At 44.4% G+C, this 23,985-nt stretch overlaps 1 protein-coding gene across 4 annotated transcripts in view; it reads left to right on the top strand.

The window, feature by feature from the left end:
• The first annotated feature begins 2,766 nt into the window (after window positions 1-2,766).
• VPS8 (VPS8 subunit of CORVET complex) overlaps window positions 2,767-23,985 on the top strand; it is an 88,901-nt gene continuing 67,682 nt past the window's right edge. Inside the window, exons 1-15 of one of the 4 annotated variants that reach the window (XM_028730816.2) lie at window positions 2,767-2,880; window positions 4,622-4,870; window positions 6,807-6,875; window positions 7,264-7,394; window positions 7,800-7,893; window positions 8,689-8,721; window positions 9,870-9,924; window positions 13,554-13,678; window positions 15,594-15,680; window positions 17,066-17,133; window positions 17,495-17,648; window positions 17,739-17,798; window positions 18,583-18,690; window positions 19,170-19,250; window positions 20,495-20,665. In XM_028730816.2, the coding sequence (XP_028586649.2) occupies window positions 4,712-4,870; window positions 6,807-6,875; window positions 7,264-7,394; window positions 7,800-7,893; window positions 8,689-8,721; window positions 9,870-9,924; window positions 13,554-13,678; window positions 15,594-15,680; window positions 17,066-17,133; window positions 17,495-17,648; window positions 17,739-17,798; window positions 18,583-18,690; window positions 19,170-19,250; window positions 20,495-20,665 (1,395 nt within the window). In that variant the 5' untranslated portion in view covers window positions 2,767-2,880; window positions 4,622-4,711. Of the gene's footprint in view, window positions 2,881-3,812; window positions 4,054-4,621; window positions 4,871-6,806; window positions 6,876-7,263; window positions 7,395-7,799; window positions 7,894-8,688; window positions 8,722-9,869; window positions 9,925-13,553; window positions 13,679-15,593; window positions 15,681-17,065; window positions 17,134-17,494; window positions 17,649-17,738; window positions 17,799-18,582; window positions 18,691-19,169; window positions 19,251-20,494; window positions 20,666-23,985 lie in introns of those variants that run through there. The other 3 variants (XM_077930037.1, XM_077930036.1, XM_077930038.1) reach the window with 3 other exon arrangements.

Genomic DNA, 23,985 nt, shown 5'->3' with positions numbered 1-23,985 from the left:
GTCATGAGATGCTTCATGGCAAAGAAACCATGAGGATTCCTTTGTGCAAAGGAGGTCCACCACTAGGCAGGGAGCGGGTGACATTGTGGTCTAAACCACTGAGCCTCCTGGGCTTGCCGATTGGAAGGTCTGCTGTTCGAATCTGCACAGAGGGGTGAGCTCTTGTTGCTCTGTCCCAGCTTCTGCCAACCTAGCAGTTTGAAAGCATACTAGTGCGAGTAGAAAAATAGGTACCACTGTGGTGAGAAGGTTTCTGTGCACTCTGGCACTTGTCATGGTGTCCTGTTGCCCCAGAAGTGGTTTAGTCATGCAGGCCACATGACTTGGAAAGCTGTCTGCGGACAAACACCGGCTCCCTCGGCCTGAAGTGAGATGAGCACCACACTCCATAGTCACCTTTGACTGGATTTAACCATCTAGGGGTCCTTTACTTTTACTCTCACCATAGAGGTCTCCAAATGGGAAAGAACAGCAGTCTAAGCAGGATGCACCATCATAACTGACATTGCATAATCCTATTACCAAATAAGACTCAGTGAGTTCAATGGGATTTAATTCCAGTTAATTGACCCCTAGTTAGTGCAGGTGGCGCTGTGGTCTAAACCACTGAGCCTAGGGCTTGCTGATCGGAAGGTCGGCAGTTCAAATCCCTGCGATGGGGTGAGCTCCCATTGCTCAGTCCCAGCTCCTGCCAACCTAGCAGTTCGAAAGCACATCAAAGTGCAAGTAGATAAATAGGTACTGCTCCGGCGGGAAGGTAAACGCTGTTTCCATGTGCTGCTCTGATTTCGCCAGAAGTGACTTAAGTCATGCTGGCCACATGACCTGGAAAAACTGTCTGCGGACAAACGTCAGCTCCCTCAGTCAGTAAAGCAAGATGAGTGCTGCAACCCCAGAGTTGTTCACGACTGGACTTAACTGTCAGGGGTCCTTTATCTTTTTTTTTTTTTAGTACATTTACCTTAGCTGATACCATGCACACTCCTTAGAATGTAACATACTAAGGTGTATTTCAGTATCTTAATTGGTGTCTTGTACATGCCTACCATAAAAGGTGTTGAGAAGAAAACGCCACTCCAGAAAGCACAGAATGGAGCAACATCACCAGCCACATGGTCAGTGTCCATAACAATGTGAGCATTCAGCTGCTGTATCTTGACATTCGTGCCCCAGGACCAGCTGCCTGGGATGCCTGAATATCAGCTAGCTGCATGGGAGGCTATTTGAGAAGGAGGGGAAGTGGATGGAAGCACATTCCTAGATCAGGCCTGACTTAGAGGCAGGAAGGAATGGAGCTTTAGCTCTTGCACAAAACTCCCAGCTTGAGTTGCCTCATTGCTGAAGCATCAGTGCTGTTCTAAACTGTAACCAATGACAAATCCCTCCCATCAGCATACAAATCAGTATGGCTAATTTGACCCAGCAACACCCCCCCCCACCAGCCTGCAACCAACCAACCATGCCCTGGGCCCTCTGGTCTCTCACTTGGTCAGCAAAAATAAGCTCCGGTCATATGCTATGCAAAAGAATGGAAGTTTGTAGACTTGATCAGGGTGGAGGACTGTGACAAAACTAAAATTCCTTCCTGTTTTCTGCTCCCTTAATCTCTGGGGGCATTAGCCACTACGGATAGGCTGCCTGATAACTGAGTTAAATTAATGGTCCATCCAGCTTGGCATTGTTTACATTGACTGGTGATAGTGGCTCTTCTGGGTTTCAGATGGGTCTGTTTTTCAGTCCTGCCTGGAGATGGCCAGGATTGAATCTAGGACCTTCTACATGCAAAGCAAATGCTCTACCACTGACCTTCAGCACGTCTGCAACTGTTACCTATTGGCAACTATTAGCCCCCTGTCATCCCATCATAAATGACGTAAAATACTCTTATTTGTTTTTAGGTGATGAGCAGGAGTTGCCGTTAGAGGAGGCATATCTATTATGTATCTAAATGCATATGCAAATGAGCTGTCAATTAGGGAAATCCTTTTTATCTAATTTACTCAGATTATAGTGAAGTATGGAAGTGAGAGCTGGACCATAAAGAAGGCTGATCTCCGAAGAATTGATGCTTTTGAATTATGGTGCTGGAGAAGACTCTTGAGAGTCCCATGGACTGCAAGAAGATCAAACGCATCCATTCTTAAGGAAATCAGCCCTGAGTGCTCACTGGAAGGACAGATCGTGAAGCTGAGGCTCCAGTACTTTGGCCACCTCATGAGAAGAGAAGACTCCCTGGAGAAGACACTGATGCTGGGAAAGATGGAGGGCACAAGGAGAAGGGGGCGACAGAGGACGAGATGGTTGGATAGTGTTTTCGAGGTTACCAGCATGAGTTTGACCAAACTGCGGGAGGTAGTGGAGGACAGAGATGCCTGGCGTGCTCTGGTCCATGGGGTCACGAAGAGTCGGACACGACTAAACGACTAAACAACAACAACAACAAAGCAGGCTAAAGCCCCACCCACCCCCGCATTTATCTAACGGATCCAACGTCGCCGCTCTATCAGAACCTATTGAATGAGGAACTGTTAATAATGCACTATTACATGAAGTGCCCCCGCCCCCCGCTCCATTTAATATTTGAGGTTGTTGAACCTCGGAGCAGCATCTTAAAACGCGTCCCGCGCCGAAACCTTAAATCGTATTGGATTAAAAACCACAACAGCCAGCAGCCGCGAATATACGCTCTCGGATGCATCTCTCTTCGGCGCCAGAAGGGGGCGCTGCGGGATCGAAGGCCCGCTTGGCCCGAGCTTGGGCGTCCCCTTTAAAGCAGACGCCGGGCGGAGAAGCTGCGCTTGGGCCGGGCGGAAGTAAGTGGTGGCGGCGGTGGGTGCGGAATGGCTGGCGTTTTGAGGGTGCTCCCGAAGATGTGGGCTGGTGAGCTTTGTTCCTTTGCCTCGCTGGCTCAGGAGTCGAGGGGGTCGAGGGCGGGCGCCTCCCAGTTTCCCGGCATCAGGCGGCTTGGCTGGCCTTGTGTGGGGCGCAGCCCTTGCTCGACGGGGCCATAAGAGGCAGACTCGCCCCGCAACCCCGTCCCTGGGCATGGCGATGCCTGCCGCTTCTAACATGGCCCGATCCTGCTCTGTGCTGCGGCGTCCTAGAGGACGGCGCCTGGGTTTTGTGGGGCGGGGAAGGGAATCCCCGGAAACCCCTCCTCTGCCAGCCTGTGGGGTGGCTGCTGTGGGGCTTTGCTCCCAGAACTGGCCCCTTCGGGTGGGTGACTGAACATGCCTCCGTGGGGCTCTCGGGTGCTTTGCCCCCCACCCACCCACTTTGGAACTTCATTGTGATTGTGTTGAAAAGCGGCCAAGCTCTCACACTGACTGCTGCAAATGACACAACCTCAGGCTTCCTTAGGAGGAGGCTTGGGTGGTTGTACGCCAATAGCAGGGATTGAGAACCTGTGGCTGTTTCTGGACTCTCCCAACTCCTGTCAGCCCCAGTCAGGTGGCTGATACTGGTTGGGGATTGTTATGTACTGAGTTGAATAGGATCCAAACTGCAGCAGTCTGATTGGTCCTAGAACAATAGGATCCAAAAGGCAGCAGTCGGATTGGTCCTAGAACAATAGGATTCAGAATGCAGCAGTCTGATTGGTCCTTGAACAATGCAGCAGTATGATTGGTTGGCAGGAACTACCCAATCATGCTCCAGATAGAAGTGAATCCACAACCTGATTGGCTTACAGTAGAATTCCGGAATTAGCCAATCATGCGCAGCCCATTGTGTAAATAATGTATATAAAGCAGATACTTTGAGGGGACATTCATTCATTCCTCCTCACCACTATGAGCAGAATAAAGAGCATGAAATCACTTTGCGACTCTGAGTATATTTCAGGGATGATAGGATCTGTAGTCGGGAAAACATCTGGACAGCCGACGTTCCTGATTTAATGGCAGGCTTCTGAGCCGTCATTGAACCTGGAAGCGAATGATGAGGCGAGGAAGTCATATGTTTCAATGCGAGGTCCCCGAGTTTCCCTTGTAGGCACCTTCTAGCTTGTGGGGGATGTAGGGCAGCAGCTGGGATAGCTCAGTCGGTGGTAAGGTAAGAGACTCTTAATCTCAGGGCTGTGGGTCGGAGCCCCACATTGGGTGAAATATTCCTGCATTGCAGGGGGTTGGACTAGATGAACCTTATGGTCCCTTCTAACTCTGATTCTATGATCTAATGGTGGCGGTCTGTTGACAGCTGTCGGAGAGAAATGGTTAGAGTGTGTGGGGGGGGAATAATATTTCTAAAAGAATTTATACTCTGCCTTTTGGCCCTAACAAGGACCTCCAAAATGGCTTGCAATTTAAACGGTACGAGTTGTAATCCAGACACAGAGAGGAGATTAGTATGGTTTGTGTTAGTCTGCACAGCTGACATCTTGGTGTCAGTGCATGCCTGTAGCTATTGTTACTTTCAGTAACAGTAGCTACTGTTACTTTCATATTTTTTATCTTGTACAAAAGTGAAGCAGTTGTGTGGAAATCTCACCCTCCTGTTTAAGTAGGAGTTCTTAGCCGTGACTTTTCACTTGTAGTCTGCGTATTGCCACTGCTGCAGGTTTTCTCTGATTATTTCCATGTATCCCTATCGTAAATGTGGCATGTGAACCGTTCTATATCAGTTACAGGTGTTTGGGCTCTGGAAGCAGATGTACTTTAAACTTCCCTCCTCCTATCAAGTGGCTGCTTTCTGACAGCTGGGAACAGGAAAGATGGAAGATGAACTGAAGATGGAGAGTCAAAACCTTGACCAAGATCAAGGTCCCTTTGTGGCGGATGAATCAAGTCAGCAGCCATTGTGCCAGGAAACCTCTTCCCCCAAGCTGTCTGTGACTGAACTGAGTAGAGAGTTGGACTCCAAGAGTGAGCTGGTAAGACATTGCTGCCTGTCTTTTGTCTAAAGAATTAATTGTTGCTGTCCTTCATTATACATTGTTATGTGCTACTGTTTACTTTTGTAGTGTTAGCTAATCGGGATTTTAAAAAATACGTTGCAGGTGCTAGTTTCAAGTTCATGGCATAACAACCTCTTTACAAGTGCACAAAATATTTTTATGGGAGTTTTATTTCTTCAGATTTTTGGATTGGATCATACATTAATATATTGATTGTTTGGTTCATGTAGTTGCAGTGGGTTGGTTCCAGAGAAGTGTAGTCAGGACTCCACTTGGGAAACAGGGCTTTCCTGCCTCCTCAGACTCCTTGTGCTTCCCCAAAAAACCACTCTTGGAGTTAGAGGGACTCTGGAATAGTATGGGATGTGGTGCTGGAAATGAATACACTTTCAGAAGCTTGCCAGAAACTTGTGTCAGAAGCTTGCTTAAGAGATACACCCACACACCCACACAATTTGTATCTCCTCTAACTATAGGGAAAAGAGGCATTGGTTTGTGGCCAGAGTGCTTTTTTAGCATCAGAAATCAAGCTTATAGTGCTTTACTTCACACACTGAAAAGTATTAGACAAACTGCGGGGTGACTGGAAGTCATCTACTGTACTGTGTCATCTATTATCTGTTCGAAGATGCTGTGTCTAGTATGTTTTGGGCTGCTTTTGCAGCTGAATGGGTAGATTTGTTACATCATATGGGTTGTTCTGTTGTCTTATTTTGATGTGGATGAAGATGGCTGAGTGCTGGAAGATTAACACTCCCCCCCCCCCCCATATAAGTCCCAGACAATCCTAAAATGAAAGGGGAAAAGTGGGGCCTGTAATGTTAATTAAAATGTTCTTAAAGCAAATAGGAATCGTTTGGGGGGTGGGGGAAGTTTTCAGATACAGTCTTCCTTCAGTCATAACAGTTCCCAAAGTGGCTTTCAGTGAACCAAAGCTAAAAACAGTTCTCAAAATAATAAATTGCTTAAAGTACCAGAAGGTGGCACTGGATGTATGCATTATTATACCTTATTGCACTCCCAGATATTACGACTCAGGAGTAGGGACCCTCTGGCCTGCAGGCCAAACTTGGCCCATAAGGCTGCTTCTCCCAAACCACACCCACTTGCCCCACACCTGGTATCATGTGACAGATAGCTATGCAACTGTCAGAGCACAATCGGGAGCCTTATAAAGCTCTCCTGATTGTTCAGTGGCAAAGGAAAGCAGGTTTTGATTCTACTGTCCATTAGCTGATGGACTCTAGAGCCAAAGCTTCCTGGATCAGCTGCACATGGTGCTTTGAAGTCCTGACTTCAGAATTTCAAAGCATCCAGTCACTTGACATCATTGTGACCTAAAGTGTTTGACAGCTGGGCATTCTTGCAGGGTCTGTGACCCCTGTTCTAGCTGCTCTCTTTACCCCTTCATACCGCACTTGATGTAGTTCTTAGGGGCATTCAGATGCAGACTGTTGGAAGTGCTTATACAACAGCTAAACAGATTTTGACAATTTGAGCAATGGAGACTGCAATTCCAATTCCTAAAGTGCCATCCTGCTGCAGCAGAGGGGAAAGACGGACATGGTCATCCTTTTTCTGGTTCTCACCTTCAGGCTTTGATGTTTTCATTACCAGAAAGTCCTGGGTTTTATGTTGTGTTTATGATCTATGCATTTTTTGTTGCACATATCTGGTATTTACATGGTTTACACTTTTGTTCAGCCCTAGATCATTACATTGATCAAATTCCCAATTTTTCATAGTGTGTGTGTACAGTAGCTCCCAATTGAAATTTTCCTTTTGAAAGCACCGATTTTCAGAAAAGAGCACCCAGGGAAGGGTGATTAGGAGCATGAAGCATTTCACTGTCAAAAGTGGTCAGCCAACATCTTCATGACGAAGCTTAAAAATGTTTCTTTTTTTGATATAGATAGATGACAAGGAGTTTGATATTCCTCAGGTTGATACTCCCCCAACACTGGAAAGTATTTTAAATGAGGTGAGTTGAGCAGGGTAGTACAAAACCCTTATTTGCACACTGTGCTGGAAGAGCAAAATGCAAATGTGCAACTGCTCACAGACCAATTTATCATAACGTGACACTGCTCTTAAACTACCATGGAAAATGGGACCAAGCTCCTCTAAAAATTGGCAAAGCTGTTTAATTGGCATTGTGTGTTCTTTTCTCTCTGTGTGTGCCTTTCTGAACCCACCAGTAGGATCTTATTCAGCAGTCTTTGAGCAAAGTCTGTCTTTCATCCCCGTCTAATACCATGCCTAACTGGCACCTGGCAAACCCAGGCAGTACTGCTGTAAGTTACATTAGTGCATTGCAAGGCTGGATATAGCATGGTTGGCCAGCTATGTTATTTCTGTCTCTTTTATAGACTGATGATGAAGAAGAGCCGTTTGTTCTTGAGGATCCTTCCCTTCTAAATATCGATAACATTGACACTCACTCATATGATACTTCATCTGTAGCGAGCTCTGACAGTGGCGATAGAACACACCTGAAAAGGTAACTGTTTGTGGGCAAATGTCTTGATCCTTGTGATAGATGCCATCACTGACAGTCTCCAGAAACTCACTGCGTAGGATTGGTAAGCAAGAGTTGGCAACTTGCGCCCCACCATGGGAGAGGAGGTATGGCAGTTGCATGAGGGGGTGTAGGAAATGGCATAAGTGCCCTCCTCTCCTGTGCCACTCATGTCCTCACAGCTCCACCCCACTGGTGGCCTTCTGAGCTGACGTATCTGTGGTGTTGCACTGTTACACGTGTCATGGTAGCATTTGCATGACTGTAGTGTATCTAGTGTTCTGCTGGCACAGTGGGACTTTAGCCCCTCATCTAGCAGTTTCTCACTACAGCACTGGGCTCTTAACTACATGTAGAGTTCTGAGAGATTGTCCTTACTTTACGAAGGAAGAAGAAGCTTCGTGATTCTTTCTCCATCCATGGCTCTGTGATACGGCTGTCCCTTCTGAAAGGAATCTCTGCTCAGATAGTTTCTGCAGCGGTAAGTAGCTTTTCTCCACTGAGGCAGATGAACAACATGGGCAGTACACAAGTCGGAAGAGACAATAGTTAGGTGGTACACTTACGATATTCATGCAGCGGGTAGAAAAGGATAAACATGAAGTTTGTTTTCCTAGTCTACAACTAACGGGGGTCTAGGGATTTGGATATGCGGTCAAGCACACTTCCACTGCCTCGTGTTCTGTTTCTATTATTTATTTCTATATATTTTATTTATTTCATAGCATTTATACACTGCTTGATTTGTTAAAAAAAAAAAACAACCCTCAAAGCGTTCTAGTGTTGTATCTGGCTCTGGTAAACTCACAAGTGTTAGTTTGAGAATCCTGAAAAAACTGATTCTCTGGGTGATTTTAGGACTGGGTGTGAGCTCCTTTTAACTCCATACTGGTGATGGTCACACATAATGGTAAACCCAGGAGGAGGATGCTTCTAGCCCCTGCATTTTGTAGCTTTGGGGTATTTTCCATCTGTGGGAAAAGCAAAATCCACTCTGGAGTGAGCAGAACCCTTTTTTGCGCAGTTATAACCTGATGAATTCCCATATGGAATGTGGGGGGTGTTTGAGTCATAACTTCAGCTTCTTAATGACAAGTGTAGGCTTAAGTTTGAACCAGATGACCCCCAAGACCCTTCCAACTTACAATTCTATGATTCTGTTATTTCAAATGGCAAACTGGGAAGCCTCACATGATTATATCTGACATGCAGATTATTTTGTGTTTCACTCTTATGATTATTGATGCTAGTTGCGTAATATATCTTTCTCTTTTAGGCCAAAGTGGATGCTGGCTTACCCACTGCAATTGTAAGTTTATGAATAACTATACAATGCTTGTTTCATTTTTGATGTTCTTAAAGCCTTGCTCCTAGATACAGTATTTTTGCAGACCCTGTTTCTTTCCAAAACTATTCCATTTGTATTACTGTATAGAATGAATGAATAGATATGAATAATCCATGTAACAAAATAAAGGACCCAAAGCAGTGCACACAATCTGGTACTCCAGTAACCCTTGCAGTAGCTGTGATAAGCAACATTTGGATGTAAAGCTAAGCTATGGATTGCCAGGCTTGAGCTCCTTAGCCATGAGAAAGAAATGGGAAACTCTTGCTTTTAATTAATGAGTTTGGTATTACCTGGTCAATCTGGAGTTAGCCTTAACCATAGTTGACTGAAACAACCCAACTTAAAATCATGGGGTGGGTTTCATTGTTGTGCTTTAATGAATGTTTGCACAAGCCTTGCAGCTTGCCAGATGGAACAGCCCCCCTCTCCTTCCCCTGTGTGCTGTTCTGGAGGTTCTGACACCTCCAGAGCCAATTTCAGGCACACAAAGAAAGCGAGGAGGGAAGCCCTGTCACACAAATGGAAGTCCTTATGCAGGGCTTCTGCTATAATGGGGCTCATTAGGTTATTCCAACCCATGGTTTATGAAGTTGGCATGTTTCAATAAACTATAGTTAGGATTAATCACAGTTTAGGATTTGGCTGTAATGCTAAACTGTGATTACATTAAAGTGAAAATATCCTTTCTTTTCCCTCATAGAGGCACTGGAGGAGGAAAGGGGAATAGATGAGCCCAGGTTTTGTGCACAGGCCAATGAGTAGGCTTAATGAAAAATCAGGAAGTTTAACTGCCACCTAATGTATATGATGATAATGATGATGATAATCCCAGTCAGTCACCTGTTCCAATTATAAAGGTCACTTGGATCAGTTCTTTTTGTGAAATAATCTTTAATCATTTGGTCAGCAAGTGTTTCTGATATGGCTTCTTCTGAGTCCTTTATAGAAACCTATTTCATGGGTCCATAACCTTTTAGGGTTAATTTCTAGTTTCAGTTTTGCTTGCTTAAAACATGGATAATCTGATTGCTGCTTTTGGGAAATTTCTTATTGTCTGCCTTGTTTTCAAGTGTCTTAATGCTTTCCCTTGGCTTTGCTTTGTTTAGGCAGCATCAAGTCTCATAGCAGTGGGCACGTCCCATGGACTGGCACTGATATTTGGTAAGCAAGGGTACCTGTTGAACTACTTAAACTTCAGAAAATCACTTTGAATTTGATTTCTGTGGCATATTGTATGTATTTTGTTACTGTATTTTGTTACATAAGTAGTACCAATATGTCTGGTCATCTGATTCAGTAAGCTTAGCAGGACATGCTACATGTAAGTAATGTGATGTATTTTAAAATGATGTTGACTTGCAGGCTTTCTGGATTAAAAAAGATTATGTTCAAATAAGGTACAGGTTTGTTTTTTTACACGGTTCACTATATGGTATTTGAAGGAAGTGTTGTCTGGATATGCTGTTTTGGCCTCATGTTACACAGAAATGAATAGGCATTTCGCCTGTTGCTCCCCACCAGCAGAAACTGATTTGTGATAGCCTCTTGCTGAACAGAAACATTTTATTGGATATTTTTCCTCCCTTTTGACTTCTGGCTTTTCTTTCTCTCTCAACTTTTTTCCTCATGGACTGAGAAGGCAAAGGTATAGTACCGCTGCATTGTGCATGTAACTTGCATGAACAGGTCCACATTTTAAAACTGCCACAACTATGCTCTGAATTCTGATATGATAGCTTAAATTTATATTTAATGAAGGTATTTGTATACCGCTTACTGAAGGTCTGGGCAATATGTTCACAATGTAATTTTAGGGCATAGGGTGCAGGAGTTCATATAAAACTCTGAAGCTATTTCCTGTACTGGGAAATTCCTCTGAAGAAAAGACAAATATTTTATCTGTAGCTTTTAGTACATCATAGCTTTGATTACCACTCTGGCAAGAGGTGCTGGTCTCCAACCAGAACATATTCAATAACCGTCTATACAGTTACGGGGAAAAGAAAGTACACCCTCTTTGAATTCTGTGGTATTATCAGGACACAGTACCAATCACCTCCTCCTTAGCAGGTCTTAAAATTAGGTAAATACAACCTCAGATGAACAACAACACATGACATATTACTCCATGTCATGGTTTATTTAAGAAAAATAAAGCCAAAATGGGGAAGCCGTGTGTGGAAGAACTAAGAACACCTTCTGATTCAACAGCTTGTAGAACCACCTTTAGCAGCAATAACTTGAAGTAATTGTTTTCTGTGTGGCTTTATCGGCTTCTCACATCATAGTGGAGGAATTTTGGTCCGCTCTTCTTTACAACGTTGCTTCAGTTCATTGAGGTTTGCTGGCATTTGTTTGAGGAAACTGGCTGCCTGCCACCTCTGACGGTGTTACTGCTCTTCCCACCTGCCTTTCCCTCTTCTTTCACCATCCGTCTCGTGGACACTCTTCTCTCCAGAGGCTTTGGCAAGGTGGGGGTGATCCTGAACCTCACAGCTAATTAAAATGATGAGGTTGGGACGTCCTTATAGTTAAGCAAATTCAGCCAATTAACTTGCGTTCTGAAAGTCTGTAGTAGGGATGGGTGAGGGCATCGTCCGTCCCCCCCCCCCGGTACATCTAACTGGGTTGATTCCTGGGTGAGAGCCAGAAACAACTAGGAGGGTGTGCATGTGCCTAAGCCATCCTCCTGGTGAGAGATGGATGACTAGTGAAGGGTGACCTGGTAAGAGCACGGAAATCATTCATGGGTACATTCGCAGGATGGTGGGTGGGTGGCAATGTGATATTGAGCTCTCCCTTTCTGTGGTGGTACACCATTTATGGAATGCCCTCCCTAATGAGGTGCACCTGCCTCCATCATTAATTTTCAGAAGGAATTTGAAAACATTTTGGTTTACTTAGGCCAAGGGTCTGCAAACTTTAAGACAAAAAGAGCCACTTGGACCTGTTTCCGAAGAAAAAAAAACCTGGGAGCCGCAAAACCATTGCGACATTTAAAGCATGTGCGCCGCTGCCCTCCGATCTGACAGCGGGTGGGAAGGTGACGTCGGGATGGTGCGTGACTAACGCACACACTGCCCCCATGCGACGTCACAGCCAGTACAGCGCCCGCCACAGTGGGGAGTGTCGGGGCGCACAATGCGCCTCCTCTCCTCGCTAGTATCCGCCCCGGAGCCGCGGCAAAGGTGTAAAAGAGCCACATGCGGCTCCGGAGCCGCGGGTTGCAGATCCCTGACTTAGGCGTTAGGTGGCTGAAGGATACCTCTTCCTGGTAACTCTGAAGTGACTGGATAAAATAATGTTTTTAACTCTAACTGTTCTTAGAAATTGTGGATGTGTGTGCTGCCCTGGCTCTTTCATTCATTCATATAAATTGAATGAATGAATGAAAACATCAATAATAATAATAATAATTAATAATACTTGAAGCAGAGATATAATGTGTGGGAAATGATGATTTGATTTTTATAGAGCATGCTCTGTGGTAAATACAATTAACTACCTAGTTTTTACTTCCTCCAATCCATTAACTACCTAGTTTTTACTTCCTCCAATCCATTTTTAAAGTAGCTGCTGTTGTATTAAAAAAGAAAGTTTGACAACATTTAACATGCATATAAGTTTAAAATACTTGGGTATAAACCCAAGTTTGATCACATTAGTATCATGTACTGAAAATGGATAAGAAACTTCACTCAAGTAGCCTTGGGGCACTTACAATTTTTGAATAGAGAGTCTAACCAGTTTCTAGAGAGCTGCTGAACTAAAATAAGGAAGCTGTGTTTCCGCTCCCTTCCCATTTGAATAGCTGTCTATGCCATATCACAAACTAGGTGTGAGATGAGGATTGTTGCAATCTTTAGTTTGGTGATCTTCATTCTCATATATTTGTGTGTATGTAATATTGCTTTCAAACGGGCGTGGGGTTGAGTTGGAACTGCTTATCTTGACCTAATAGGATTTTGTATTTTTCATTTTAAAAAATGTATTTTACATAATCTGTGATGGTGGTAGTGGCAACAGCAGATATTGTCCACTGGCAACCTGCTACCATGTTTGTGACCTTGACATTCCCTCAATGCAATGTGCTTCCATGGCATTTTGGGAGGAAAACATGGAGGCCATAGCAAAATATTTTTCTGTTCTATTCTTCCCCTCAAGCTTTTAATTGAGGCATAGCTTTTATTTTACTCTCCATTTTTCTATTATTCTTTAGCCTTTTTGTATTAAATTTCTAAAATATAATCTTTCTCTTGAAAGAACTGAAGTGTTTTGTTATGTTATCTCTTGACTTTATTATTGATCTGCTTCTGTCTCCTTTCTTCTTGCTGCTATAAATAGTGCTATTTTCTTTTTCTTTGTTATGTGGCTTATTCTTCCCTTTATAGCACTGGCCATGTTGCTCCTGAGTTTTGTGGGCCTCATTGGGTGTCATAGCTCTTCACTGTTAGAATTTTAAATTCTGTCTTTAAAATCACATAAGCGGTTGCTCCTCATTTTTCACTCTCCACAAAAGCTTTCTTCACCTCCTCCTGGTGAATTGTAAGCATGTTACGCCCAATTTAGGTGTCACAAGTAATCATGATTATGCAAACCCAGAAAGGAAGCATGAGGGTGAGAGACCACAGTTTGTTGCTAGTTCTCTGTATCATGGGTTGAATGATTGAAAATGTGATGTCTGAAATGAGCCAATTCATGATGTGTAGAATTACTCTTGATTCTGGGATTGATGTGCTGATCTGTGGTGTTGATGTACCCATATGTTAACTAGGCATCTTTGTGTTTAGATCCTAACCAGGCTCTTCGGCTTTGTTTGGGCAGTACCGCAGTTGGAGCACAGTATGGGGCTATATCTGCTCTTAGCATCAACAACGATTGTTCAAGACTTCTGTGTGGTTTTGCAAAAGGACAGGTAAGGTTGATATATGGCACAATACCGTGCATGCTTACTCAGAAGTAAGTCCAGCTGTGTTCTGTGTACCCCAAGGTAGATGTGCAAACCCAGGGGTTACGTTTCAGTGAAATCGGGTAAAGTGTGGAACACCCTCTAAAAACACCCTTTAAATGTCCTCTCTGCTGTTCTCTTTTCAATCCATACCAAAAACGCTGTATCCAAAAATATCCACAACTAGAATTGAAGCTCTGGGGCTGACAGGAGGCTGGAGGCTGCATGCGAAATCTGCTGCGCCGCCCCACACACCAGCTATTAGGCGGGGAGGCTGAGCTTTGTAAACAAAGCCCTGTTGCACCTTCAATCTCTTTGGGGCTTCCTCTGCCTTCACTGTCATCCTCTTCGGGCTCCAGGGAGGGTCTCCTCATGAGCTACGAGGACTCTCCAGTTCTCTCCCGCCATTTCTGGGTTTGAACTGAATTATGTTATTATTTCCCAGCACCACGCATGTATGTGGTTGTGCGTAAGTGAGGGGACGCCTGTAATCAATGGCTACTGGTTGTGATGGCTTTGTTCCACCTCCGCTGTCCAAGGCAGTGTGTCTGAATTCCAGTTGCTGGGGATTGCAAGTGAGGAGACTGCTATTGCACTCGGGTTCTGCTCACAGGCTTCCTATGGGTATCTGGTTGGCCACTATTGGAACAGAATGTTCAACTCAATGGGCCTTTGGCCTGACCTAGCTGGGCTCTTAGTTGGTTCTGGAGAGCAATGATTTTCTATTTACACCTTTTGTTATCTCCATAAATAATTTCTTTCTACTGTGGCTTATTGTCACCCCAAATGTGATATAGATTAGCAAGCAGTACATGTATCCCACACAGTACTTCTTTGTACTCCGTGAGGCCTTATTTTAATGCCAGAAAATTCAGCTTTTGTTTAAGTCTAGCTTTGATTTTCTCAATAAAAATGTCATATGAGAGAAAACATCATCCATTTTATTTGTTTATTTTGTAAACTCTATATTTCAATTCCTAGCGAAACTTTCAAATAATAGATAGATAGATAGATAGATAGATAGATAGATAGAGTCATGTTCATTATTTTGGAAATTGGGAGTGAGCAATCTTGGCAGTCTTGCTCAGTCATGTTGGCTAAGCTGGTGGGAGGAAGCTTCTGCTTTTAAACTGATGGACAAGTCATAGTGCAGTTTGGATGTGATGTGGCAATTAAGAAAACTTTGTGGCCTTCCCCACCCTTTTGCTCCACCCCCCTTGGCTCGTACAGCCCTCCCTTTTCCTGTTGTTACCAACAGTAGTATACAATCATGCCTGACCAGTTTAACCCTAATTTCTCTTAACCATAATTAGCTTTCAAACCAGAGTTTGAAACCAGGATTAGACCCCATTTCAAAATGTGCTTAGCAGTAATTTTTGTTAATCATGCCAGCTCAGACTTTGCAGTCAGGATAGTTACTGCTAGCCAGGAGAGAGCGCTGAGGAGGGGAGGACATAGGAGCCAACTCCTAAGGGCCGAGGGGACTTCGCCCTCTCAAATTTTTTTGAGGGGGCTGCCCCCCCCAGTTGATGGACATTACCATTCAAATGGTGTGCAAGCACCGTGTCATGTGATAGATTATGGAGGGTGCTGCTTACCTGACCCCCCCCCCAATATTTTATTCAAGTTGGCATCCCTGGGGGAGGAATCTGCTCCCAGTTCCCAAACCATGGCAGTGGGGAAATGTGATGTCTGAATTAGACCTTTGTTCTCTAAAACTTTTATAAAATGTGAAGTACACTCTGTGCCTGGAAAAGTAGGACAAAATAATTGAATAACGCTTGATTACACAAGAAGATGGTTGGCAAATATTTTGTAGATGTCTTCATGCTTTGTTAATCCAGACTTGTATTAGAGAAAATTAATGGTCTTTTACTTATAGATTACAATGTGGGATCTGGCTAGTGGAAAGCTTTTGAGATCAATAACAGATGCTCATCCTCCAGGAACAGCAATTTTGCACATTAAGGTAAGAAATATCAATTAATTCTACTTTGTGAGCTGTGTTGGCTGCACTGAAATTGTGTTAGATCTTTCTGACGATAATAAATTGTGCACACCTAATACAGCACCAGTATTTACCACCTCAAAATTTGAATTGCATAGGAAAGAGAAGTATATTAAAAATAACCCACCCACTTCGGAAAGGCCACAGATAGTTAAAGATCAAAGGCTTGGTTACAGAAGAAAGCTTTTGCCTGGTGCATAACAATATATAATGATGGTGCCAGGCGAGAGCATTCTACAAACAGTGAGGCACATGAAGAAGGGCACATGAAGAAGGGCCTCAGATGATGATCGCAGGGTCCAGGTTTGATTCATAGGGCCAGAGGCAATTCTTGAGGAACCGTGGTCCTGATCCCTTTAAGACTTTATAGGTCAAAACCAGCACTCTGAATTGGGCCTGGAAACTAATTAGCAGCCAGTGCAATCAGGCCAGGTTTGGCGTTATATGCCAAACTGTCTTGCCTCAGTAAGCAACCTGGCCGCTAAATTCTGCACCAGCTGAACTTTCCAAATTGTCTTCAGAGGCAGCCCCACATATAGCACATTACAATACAGTGGTGCCTCGCAAGACGAAAAGAATCCGTTCCGCGAGTCTCTTCGTCTTGCAGTTTTTTCGTCTTGCGAAGCAAGCCAATTAGCGGCTTAGCGGATCAGCTGATAAGCGGCTTAGCGGCTTAGTGGATCAGCTGATAAGCGGCTTAGCGATCAGCTGTTAAGCGGCTTAGCGGTTTAGCGGATCAGCTGTTAAGCGGCTTAGCGGTTTAGTGGATCAGCTGTTAAGCGGCTTAGCGGATCAGCTGTTAAGCGGCTTAGTGGATCAGCTGATAAGCGGCTTAGCGGCTTGGGAAAAAGGGGGGGGGAGGAAAAAAAACCTGCAGGAACTCGCAATACATTTTCGTCTTGCGAAGCAAGCCCATAGGAAATTCGTTTTGCGAAGCACCTCCAAAACGGAAAACCCTTTCGTCTAGCGGGTTTTCCGTCTTGCGAGGCATTCGTCTTGCGGGGCACCACTGTAATCTTACCTGCAGGTTACCAGAGCATAGACAACAGAGGTTAGGCTGTCCCTGTTCAGATAGCAGTGAAGCTGGGCCACCAGCAGAAGCTGATAGAAGGCAGTCTGCACCACTGAGGCCACCTGAGCCTCAAGCGACAGCAGTTGGTGCAGAAATACCCCTAAGCTGTGTAACCGCTTCTTCAGAGAGAATGTAACCCCATTAAGAGCAGGCCACCTCCCATCCATCTCATCTAGGGAAGTGCCCATTAACAAGTGAGGTAATGTTAATGAAAGAAAGTTTTAAAAGTTGCTGAGAAGATACACGTGTGGGGGAAAAGTAATGTTCTGTTCAGTTTACAGATGATCCAACGCTAGCGATTTGCAACGACAGTGGAGGCTCAGTATTTGAACTCTCTTTCAGGTAAGAATCTGTGGGTTTATTGTTGGATGACACCATTGTTGGAAATAGACCCTTTATAATGAAACCTTTTCTAAGAACTTGAAGTGCAGCATTTCAAACACCAGGTTGTGCTCAAGATTGCAAGTTGAACAGACTGAGGAAAAACACTAGAGGCTTTAGAGGCCTAATTCTCTCTTGAGTATCCCTTGAGTATCCTGGTCAGTATCATTTGTGTTGGATTTGCAAATGTAGTTGTTAAAAGCCATTCCTGGAATTACATGGAACACTTTTGAAAGCTAAATTGTGTATGCATTTTCCTATACACACAAGTCACCGTTTTAAATTGTTGCTGTTTGTTTATGTCCTTCTACTTTATTCTCAGGAGAGTCATGGGTGTGAGAACATGTGAGTCACGCTGCTTGTTCAGTGGTTCCAAGGGAGAAGTCTGTTGCATTGAGCCTTTACATGCAAAGACTGAACTGAGAGACCACCCCATCACCCAGTACTCCCTGCTTGCAATGGCTTCCTTAACAAAGGTGACTTCTACACAAGACATCCTGTTTTAAAATGGAAGAAATATTGCCGAATGCAGAATGTTTATTACTTACTTTCATTTCTACCTGCAGATTCTTGTCATTGGCTTGAAACCGTCTTTGAAAGTGTGGATGACTTTCCCATACGGTCGTGTGAGTAATTTTGACAAATTCATGACTCTTCAAAGTGCTCTGGTGGAGCATGAGGGTTACTGGGGCCATGAAGCAGAGGGATGAAACTGCCTTGGGTAATGCCCCTCACACTCTGACTGTTTCTCCTGATCCTGCCCCATTCCACCTAGCCATTACCCTCTGTTGAAGGACAGGGCTGTGTGTCCCACATGACTTGTCCTGCATCCCCAAAATTAGCCTGCCTCCTTCGCATGCAGTGGAGAATGTTCCTTTCTTGAATCAACTTCTGGTCTAGGCTGCTTCTGTATATGTAACTAGAGAGCACGACGCCATCTTGTCCTTTGCCTAAGGCAAAAAATTGTCCTAGGCCAGGCCTGAGGATTATTTGGGGAGAACCTTAGTTTGGATGTCCAACACAGCCTTCCATTGTCTTGTAAGAACTTTATACAACACACACTGCAGCGATGGAGTAATTCTTTGCCATAGAGGCATACCTGAGGCATACCTAAGACCATTGAAATCAGTAGGCTTAAGTGCACCCACCTCTGCAAGGACTGGAAATGCTAATGTTGTACATTTCAAGCTGATTGCATCTTTATAAAGCTTTGGAAAGTAAAGTATTTTTTATATATATTTAGTAAAGAGCATGACTATATCATTGTTGAATCAACAAGTCTTTTTGTAAATTGAATTTAAATTAGACCAGTATGTTTCACTTTCAAAGCAGTGCTTCTCCCCCCTCTACAGCCAGTACTTTTTCTTTCTTTTACTTGGTGCTAAGAATCTAGTCTATTTTCATCTTCAGATGGACCCATCCAGTGTTCCATTGCTAGCATGGCATTTTGTTGCTGTGCAGACATCTGTGAATCCCGTGCTTGCCTTCTGCCGAGGAGATGTTGTCCATTTCCTTCTGGTAAGGTTCATTTTATCAATCAGCTTTGGAGAGTTGCTTTCTAAATACATATTCCCTCAGAGTAGTTGGTCATTAACTTCCAAAAGCTCAGACTGTAGGATGGCAACAGTTGTGTTGTAGATTAGTTTCTCAGCTTACTAGTATGTTGAAAAAGCCAAAGTATCTAATTGTTCAGTTTGATTTTCACTTGAGTGTACGTTGGGATTATTTCCTGAATTATTTGTATACCATAATTTCATTTAAAAATATATCAGAGTTGTTCTCAATAAATATAATGCAGTAAAACACACACAAGGTTATCACCAGCAGACTATCATGAAAAATGTTGGCAAGTTTAAAAGGTTTTCTGCAGGTGTTAGATGAAAACACAGCTGAAGGTAGTACAATTGTAAGCAGCCCAATTGCTTGATGGACCAATGGTCTGACTCTGTATAATGCAGTTTATTATGTTCCTATGAATTACCTAATTTCATCACCAGGTTAAGAGAGATGAATCTGGAGCAATACATGTTACAAAGCAGAAGCAGCTACATCTGCACTATGACCTCATTAATTTTACAGTAAGTTATGTTTTATTTTCTAGTAGGAAATGCGAAGAATTTTGTAGTTAAAAAAGAAATAGGCATTTATTCCATTTAATAGGCTCTTAACTCTTCAGAAGATGACCCCTATCTGGGTAATGATGGTGAGGGGTGTCAGATGTTTATGTAGTTGTCTCCCTGCTAGAATCTGTTGGCAGAGAGGAGCACCACCATTTAGGGGGCTGTGCTGTGACTGAGGCTGCAATGTCACTCAGCTAAGCTACTTCCAATTGTTCTCGCCTTTTTTTAGCAGGATCCAGGGGCTCAAGGATCCTCCTAGCAAATAATAACCCCCCCCACACACACACAGTCTGACATGACCAATGCAAGCTGGTAAGGTGTTGGTTGCAGAAATGGCTCCTCTGCTCCCCACCTCCATTTAAGACTGCTCTGTTATTTGCTAGTGAATTTCAGCTTACTTGAAATACATTGTTGCCACTTTAATAGTTCTCATTGTGTTGTCTCTTGAGCCGCAATCTTAATTTCTTCTGATATGCCTTGGTTTGATTCTAGTAAAAAACTCGTCAACATTAACTATTATTGGAAGGGTGTTTAAGACTGAATAACCTGGAGGTTTTTAAAGTATAAACGTATAACCTACAAATAGGCATTTTTAAAAAACTTCATTCTAGTTTTGTGCCTTGGGGGTAGTTCAAGTTTTGCTCCCAATGGTTGTGGAGACCATCATATTAAGAAAGAGTTTGTCATATAATTGTGGGGATTTGTACATCACACTTGAGATTTTCCACTTTAAAATGTATGTTTCTAGTCTGGTGGTTAAATATTCCCAGGAAAATTACATGGCATTCTTTCTTACTTATTTGTACGGAGACCCCAACTTCTAAAGTTAGTCATGTTGCCACCAGCTGTATAATTCGGATGCTATGGCTTTATAAGATTTACTTAAGAAGAAGAGGAGTTTGGATTTGATATCCCGCTTTATCGCTACCTGAAGGAGTCTCAAAGCAGCTGACATTCTCCTTTCCCTTCCTCCCCCACAACAAACACTCTGTGAGGTGAGTGGGGCTGAGAGACTTCAAAGAAGTGTGACTGGTCACCCAGCAGCTGTATGTGGAGGAGTGGGGAAGTGAACCTGGTTCACCAGATTACGAGTCTATCTATCTTAAGCACAACACCACACTGGCTCTCTTAGTGCCCAATAATATCCCCTGTCCTTTTGTGTTATTAATTGTTGGTACCTGTCACCTTTCCTTGATTTCTAGTGGATAAATTCACGCACAGTGGTGCTTCTGGATAGTGTGGAGAAACTGCATGTGATAGATCGTCAGACGCAGGAGGAACTTGAGACTGTGGAGATCTCAGAAGTCCAGTTGGTGTACAACAGCAGCCATTTCAAATCATTGGCTACAGGAGGAAATGTCAGCCAAGCACTGGTACGGCCAAATGTGACATGTAGTTAATGAACATGTTGCTTTGTTAGGAATTCCTATCTAACATCTGGTGTGTCCTGAAACTTCAGCTAACTAACGTCTCACTCTCTCCCCCACCTCCACCATTTCTTCTTATTGTTCTGTTTTTGTACAGTTGAGTTTTGTATTCTTCCTTTATGGCATAACTGCTTGAATTTTAGCATGTGGTGCAATATGGCCTTGCAGGTAGCAGTAGAGAGAAAAACCATGCTACAATGATGAGAGCAGACATACAGAAAGGACCTTCCTCTCCTTTCCAACTATATACACTTCAACACGTCCAAAAGATACCTTACAACTCTGCCATCACTTTGCTGCACACAGAAATTGTTTGTTTGCTTACATAGCAATCACAGTCTCATATCCAGGTTTTAAAACTTGACCATAGTTTTGTTCTGTCTCTTGCCCATTTGGTAAATTTCAGCAGAAATTACCGTATTTTTCGCTCTATAACACGCACCTGACCATAACACGCACGTAGTTTTTAGAGGAGGAAAACAAGAAAAAAATATTCTAAACGAAACAGTGGATGTATGATTTTTGTGGTTCATGCTGTGGCCACAGACATGTGATCTGACGGTGAGTTTGGGGTAGCCCAATGCAAAAATCCTGAGGATCCATGTGGATCCGTGCTTTGTAACCACATTTTAAGTGGGGAGGGAAGGAAAAGAACTCAAGGGACAAGGAGCACGTGTGGGTGGTGTGGAGAAGGATGCTGCTAATAATGCAGGAGAGGCTCCTCTCCGGCTTTGCTCCTTTAGAACAAGCAGGCTCTGCGTCTCTCCCTCCTCCCCGGCAAGGAAACCATGATAGTAACCACTCTGAGACAAATCAAGAAAAATTGCGACCAACACTCTCCACCAACAAGCGCAGTGAGGTCAAAACACACACACACGCAGAGAAAGAACTGGCCCTAAAGTCGCAGGGCGCTGGAAGTCGCAGGGGCGCTGGGGGAGTGAACGGGAAGCAAGAGAAGGAGAAGGAGCCCTCACACACACAGAGAGACACACAGTGTCAATTCTAAAGTCGCAGGGAGAGTGAATGGGAAGCAAGAGAAGGAGAAGGAGCCCTCACACACACACAGACACACACACAGAGTGTCAATTCTAAAGTCGGAGGGAGAGTGAATGGGAAGCAAGAGAAGGAGAAGGAGCCCTCACACACACACAGACACACACACACACAGAGTGTCAATTCTAAAGTCGGAGGGAGAGTGAATGGGAAGCAAGAGAAGGAGAAGGAGCCCTCACACACACACACACACACACACACAGACACACAGAGTGTCAATTCTAAAGTCGGAGGGAGAGTGAACAGAAGCAAGAGAAGGAGAAGGAGCCCTCTCACACACAGACACACAGAGTGTCAATTCTAAAGTCGGAGGGAGAGTGAATGGGAAGCAAGAGAAGGAGAAGGAGCCCTCACACACACACAGACACACACACACACAGACACACAGAGTGTCAATTCTAAAGTCGGAGGGAGAGTGAATGGGAAGCAAGAGAAGGAGAAGGAGCCCTCACACACACACACACAGACACACAGAGTGTCAATTCTAAAGTCGGAGGGAGAGTGAATGGGAAGCAAGAGAAGGAGAAGGAGCCCTCACACACACACACACAGACACACAGAGTGTCAATTCTAAAGTCGGAGGGAGAGTGAACAGAAGCAAGAGAAGGAGAAGGAGCCCTCTCACACACAGACACACAGAGTGTCAATTCTAAAGTCGGAGGGAGAGTGAATGGGAAGCAAGAGAAGGAGAAGGAGCCCTCACACACACACAGACACACACACACACACACAGAGTGTCAATTCTAAAGTCGGAGGGAGAGTGAATGGGAAGCAAGAGAAGGAGAAGGAGCCCTCACACACACACACACAGACACACAGAGTGTCAATTCTAAAGTCGGAGGGAGAGTGAATGGGAAGCAAGAGAAGGAGAAGGAGCCCTCACACAGACACACAGAGTGTCAATTCTAAAGTCGGAGGGAGAGTGAATGGGAAGCAAGAGAAGGAGAAGGAGCCCTCACACACAGAGAGACACACAGAGTGTCAATTCTAAAGTCGGAGGGAGAGTGAATGGGAAGCAAGAGAAGGAGAAGGAGCCCTCACACACACACACACACACACACACACACACACACACACACACACAGACACACAGAGTGTCAATTCTAAAGTCGGAGGGAGAGTGAATGGGAAGCAAGAGAAGGAGAAGGAGCCCTCACACACACACACACACACAGACACACAGAGTGTCAATTTTAAAGTCGGAGGGAGAGTGAATGGGAAGCAAGAGAAGGAGAAGGAGCCCTCACACACACACAGACACACAGAGTGTCAATTCTAAAGTCGGAGGGAGAGTGAATGGGAAGCAAGAGAAGGAGAAGGAGCCCACACACACACACACACACACACACACACAGACACACAGAGTGTCAATTCTAAAGTCGGAGGGAGAGTGAATGGGAAGCAAGAGAAGGAGAAGGAGCCCTCACTCACACACACACAGAGACACACAGAGTGTCAATTCTAAAGTCGCAGGGGCGCAGGGAGAGCGCAGGGGTGCAGGGAGAGTGAACAGAAGCAGGAGAAGGAGCCCTCACACACACACAGACACACAGAGTGTCAATTCTAAAGTCGGAGGAGAGCGCAGGGGCGCTGGGAGAGTGAACGGGAAGCAGGAGGAGGAGAACGATAGCTCAAGCACACACACACACACAGCCCCTACAGTGGCTAATCCAAAATCGGACAGCAAAAAACTGCAGGCAGGGACAGAGAGCACGGGGTTGCTTCTCTCCCTCCTCCCGGCTAGGCTGGCTGAAAAGCTTTGCTGCTACTTAGCAGCTCAGTGGGGAGGAGAGAGGGACATAGAGGACGGGGTTGTTTTAAAGCAGCCAACTCCCGCTCTGCTTCTCTCCCTCCTCCCCGGCTCCGCTAGCTGACCGGAGCTGCTTACACCCGCTTTGCTGTTTCAAAGCGAGCCACGGACTGCTCACAACTGCAGCAGATTCCCCCGCCATCTGTAGGCATTCGCTCCATAACACGCACAGACATTTCCCCTTACTTTCTAGGAGGAAAAATCTGCGTGTTATGGAGCGAAATTTACGGTAGCTTCTGTTTCAAGCTTCTGCATTGCAAACTACACATCTGAAATATAGTCAACCTATTTGGTAAATATTAGCTGCCTTGTTGACCCATAACACATCATTAAAACTCTTAGTGGATCACAAATGAATGTTAAATGACTACTAAATGCTCTACTTTGAATTTGTCACCTGCTA

This window comes from Podarcis muralis, chromosome 6 (genome assembly GCF_964188315.1).
Source record: "Podarcis muralis chromosome 6, rPodMur119.hap1.1, whole genome shotgun sequence".
NCBI classification, from domain to species: domain Eukaryota; kingdom Metazoa; phylum Chordata; class Lepidosauria; order Squamata; family Lacertidae; genus Podarcis; species Podarcis muralis.
The sequence above is the reverse complement of the archived record's forward strand: the minus strand, read 5'-3'. Positions and strand labels throughout refer to the sequence as shown.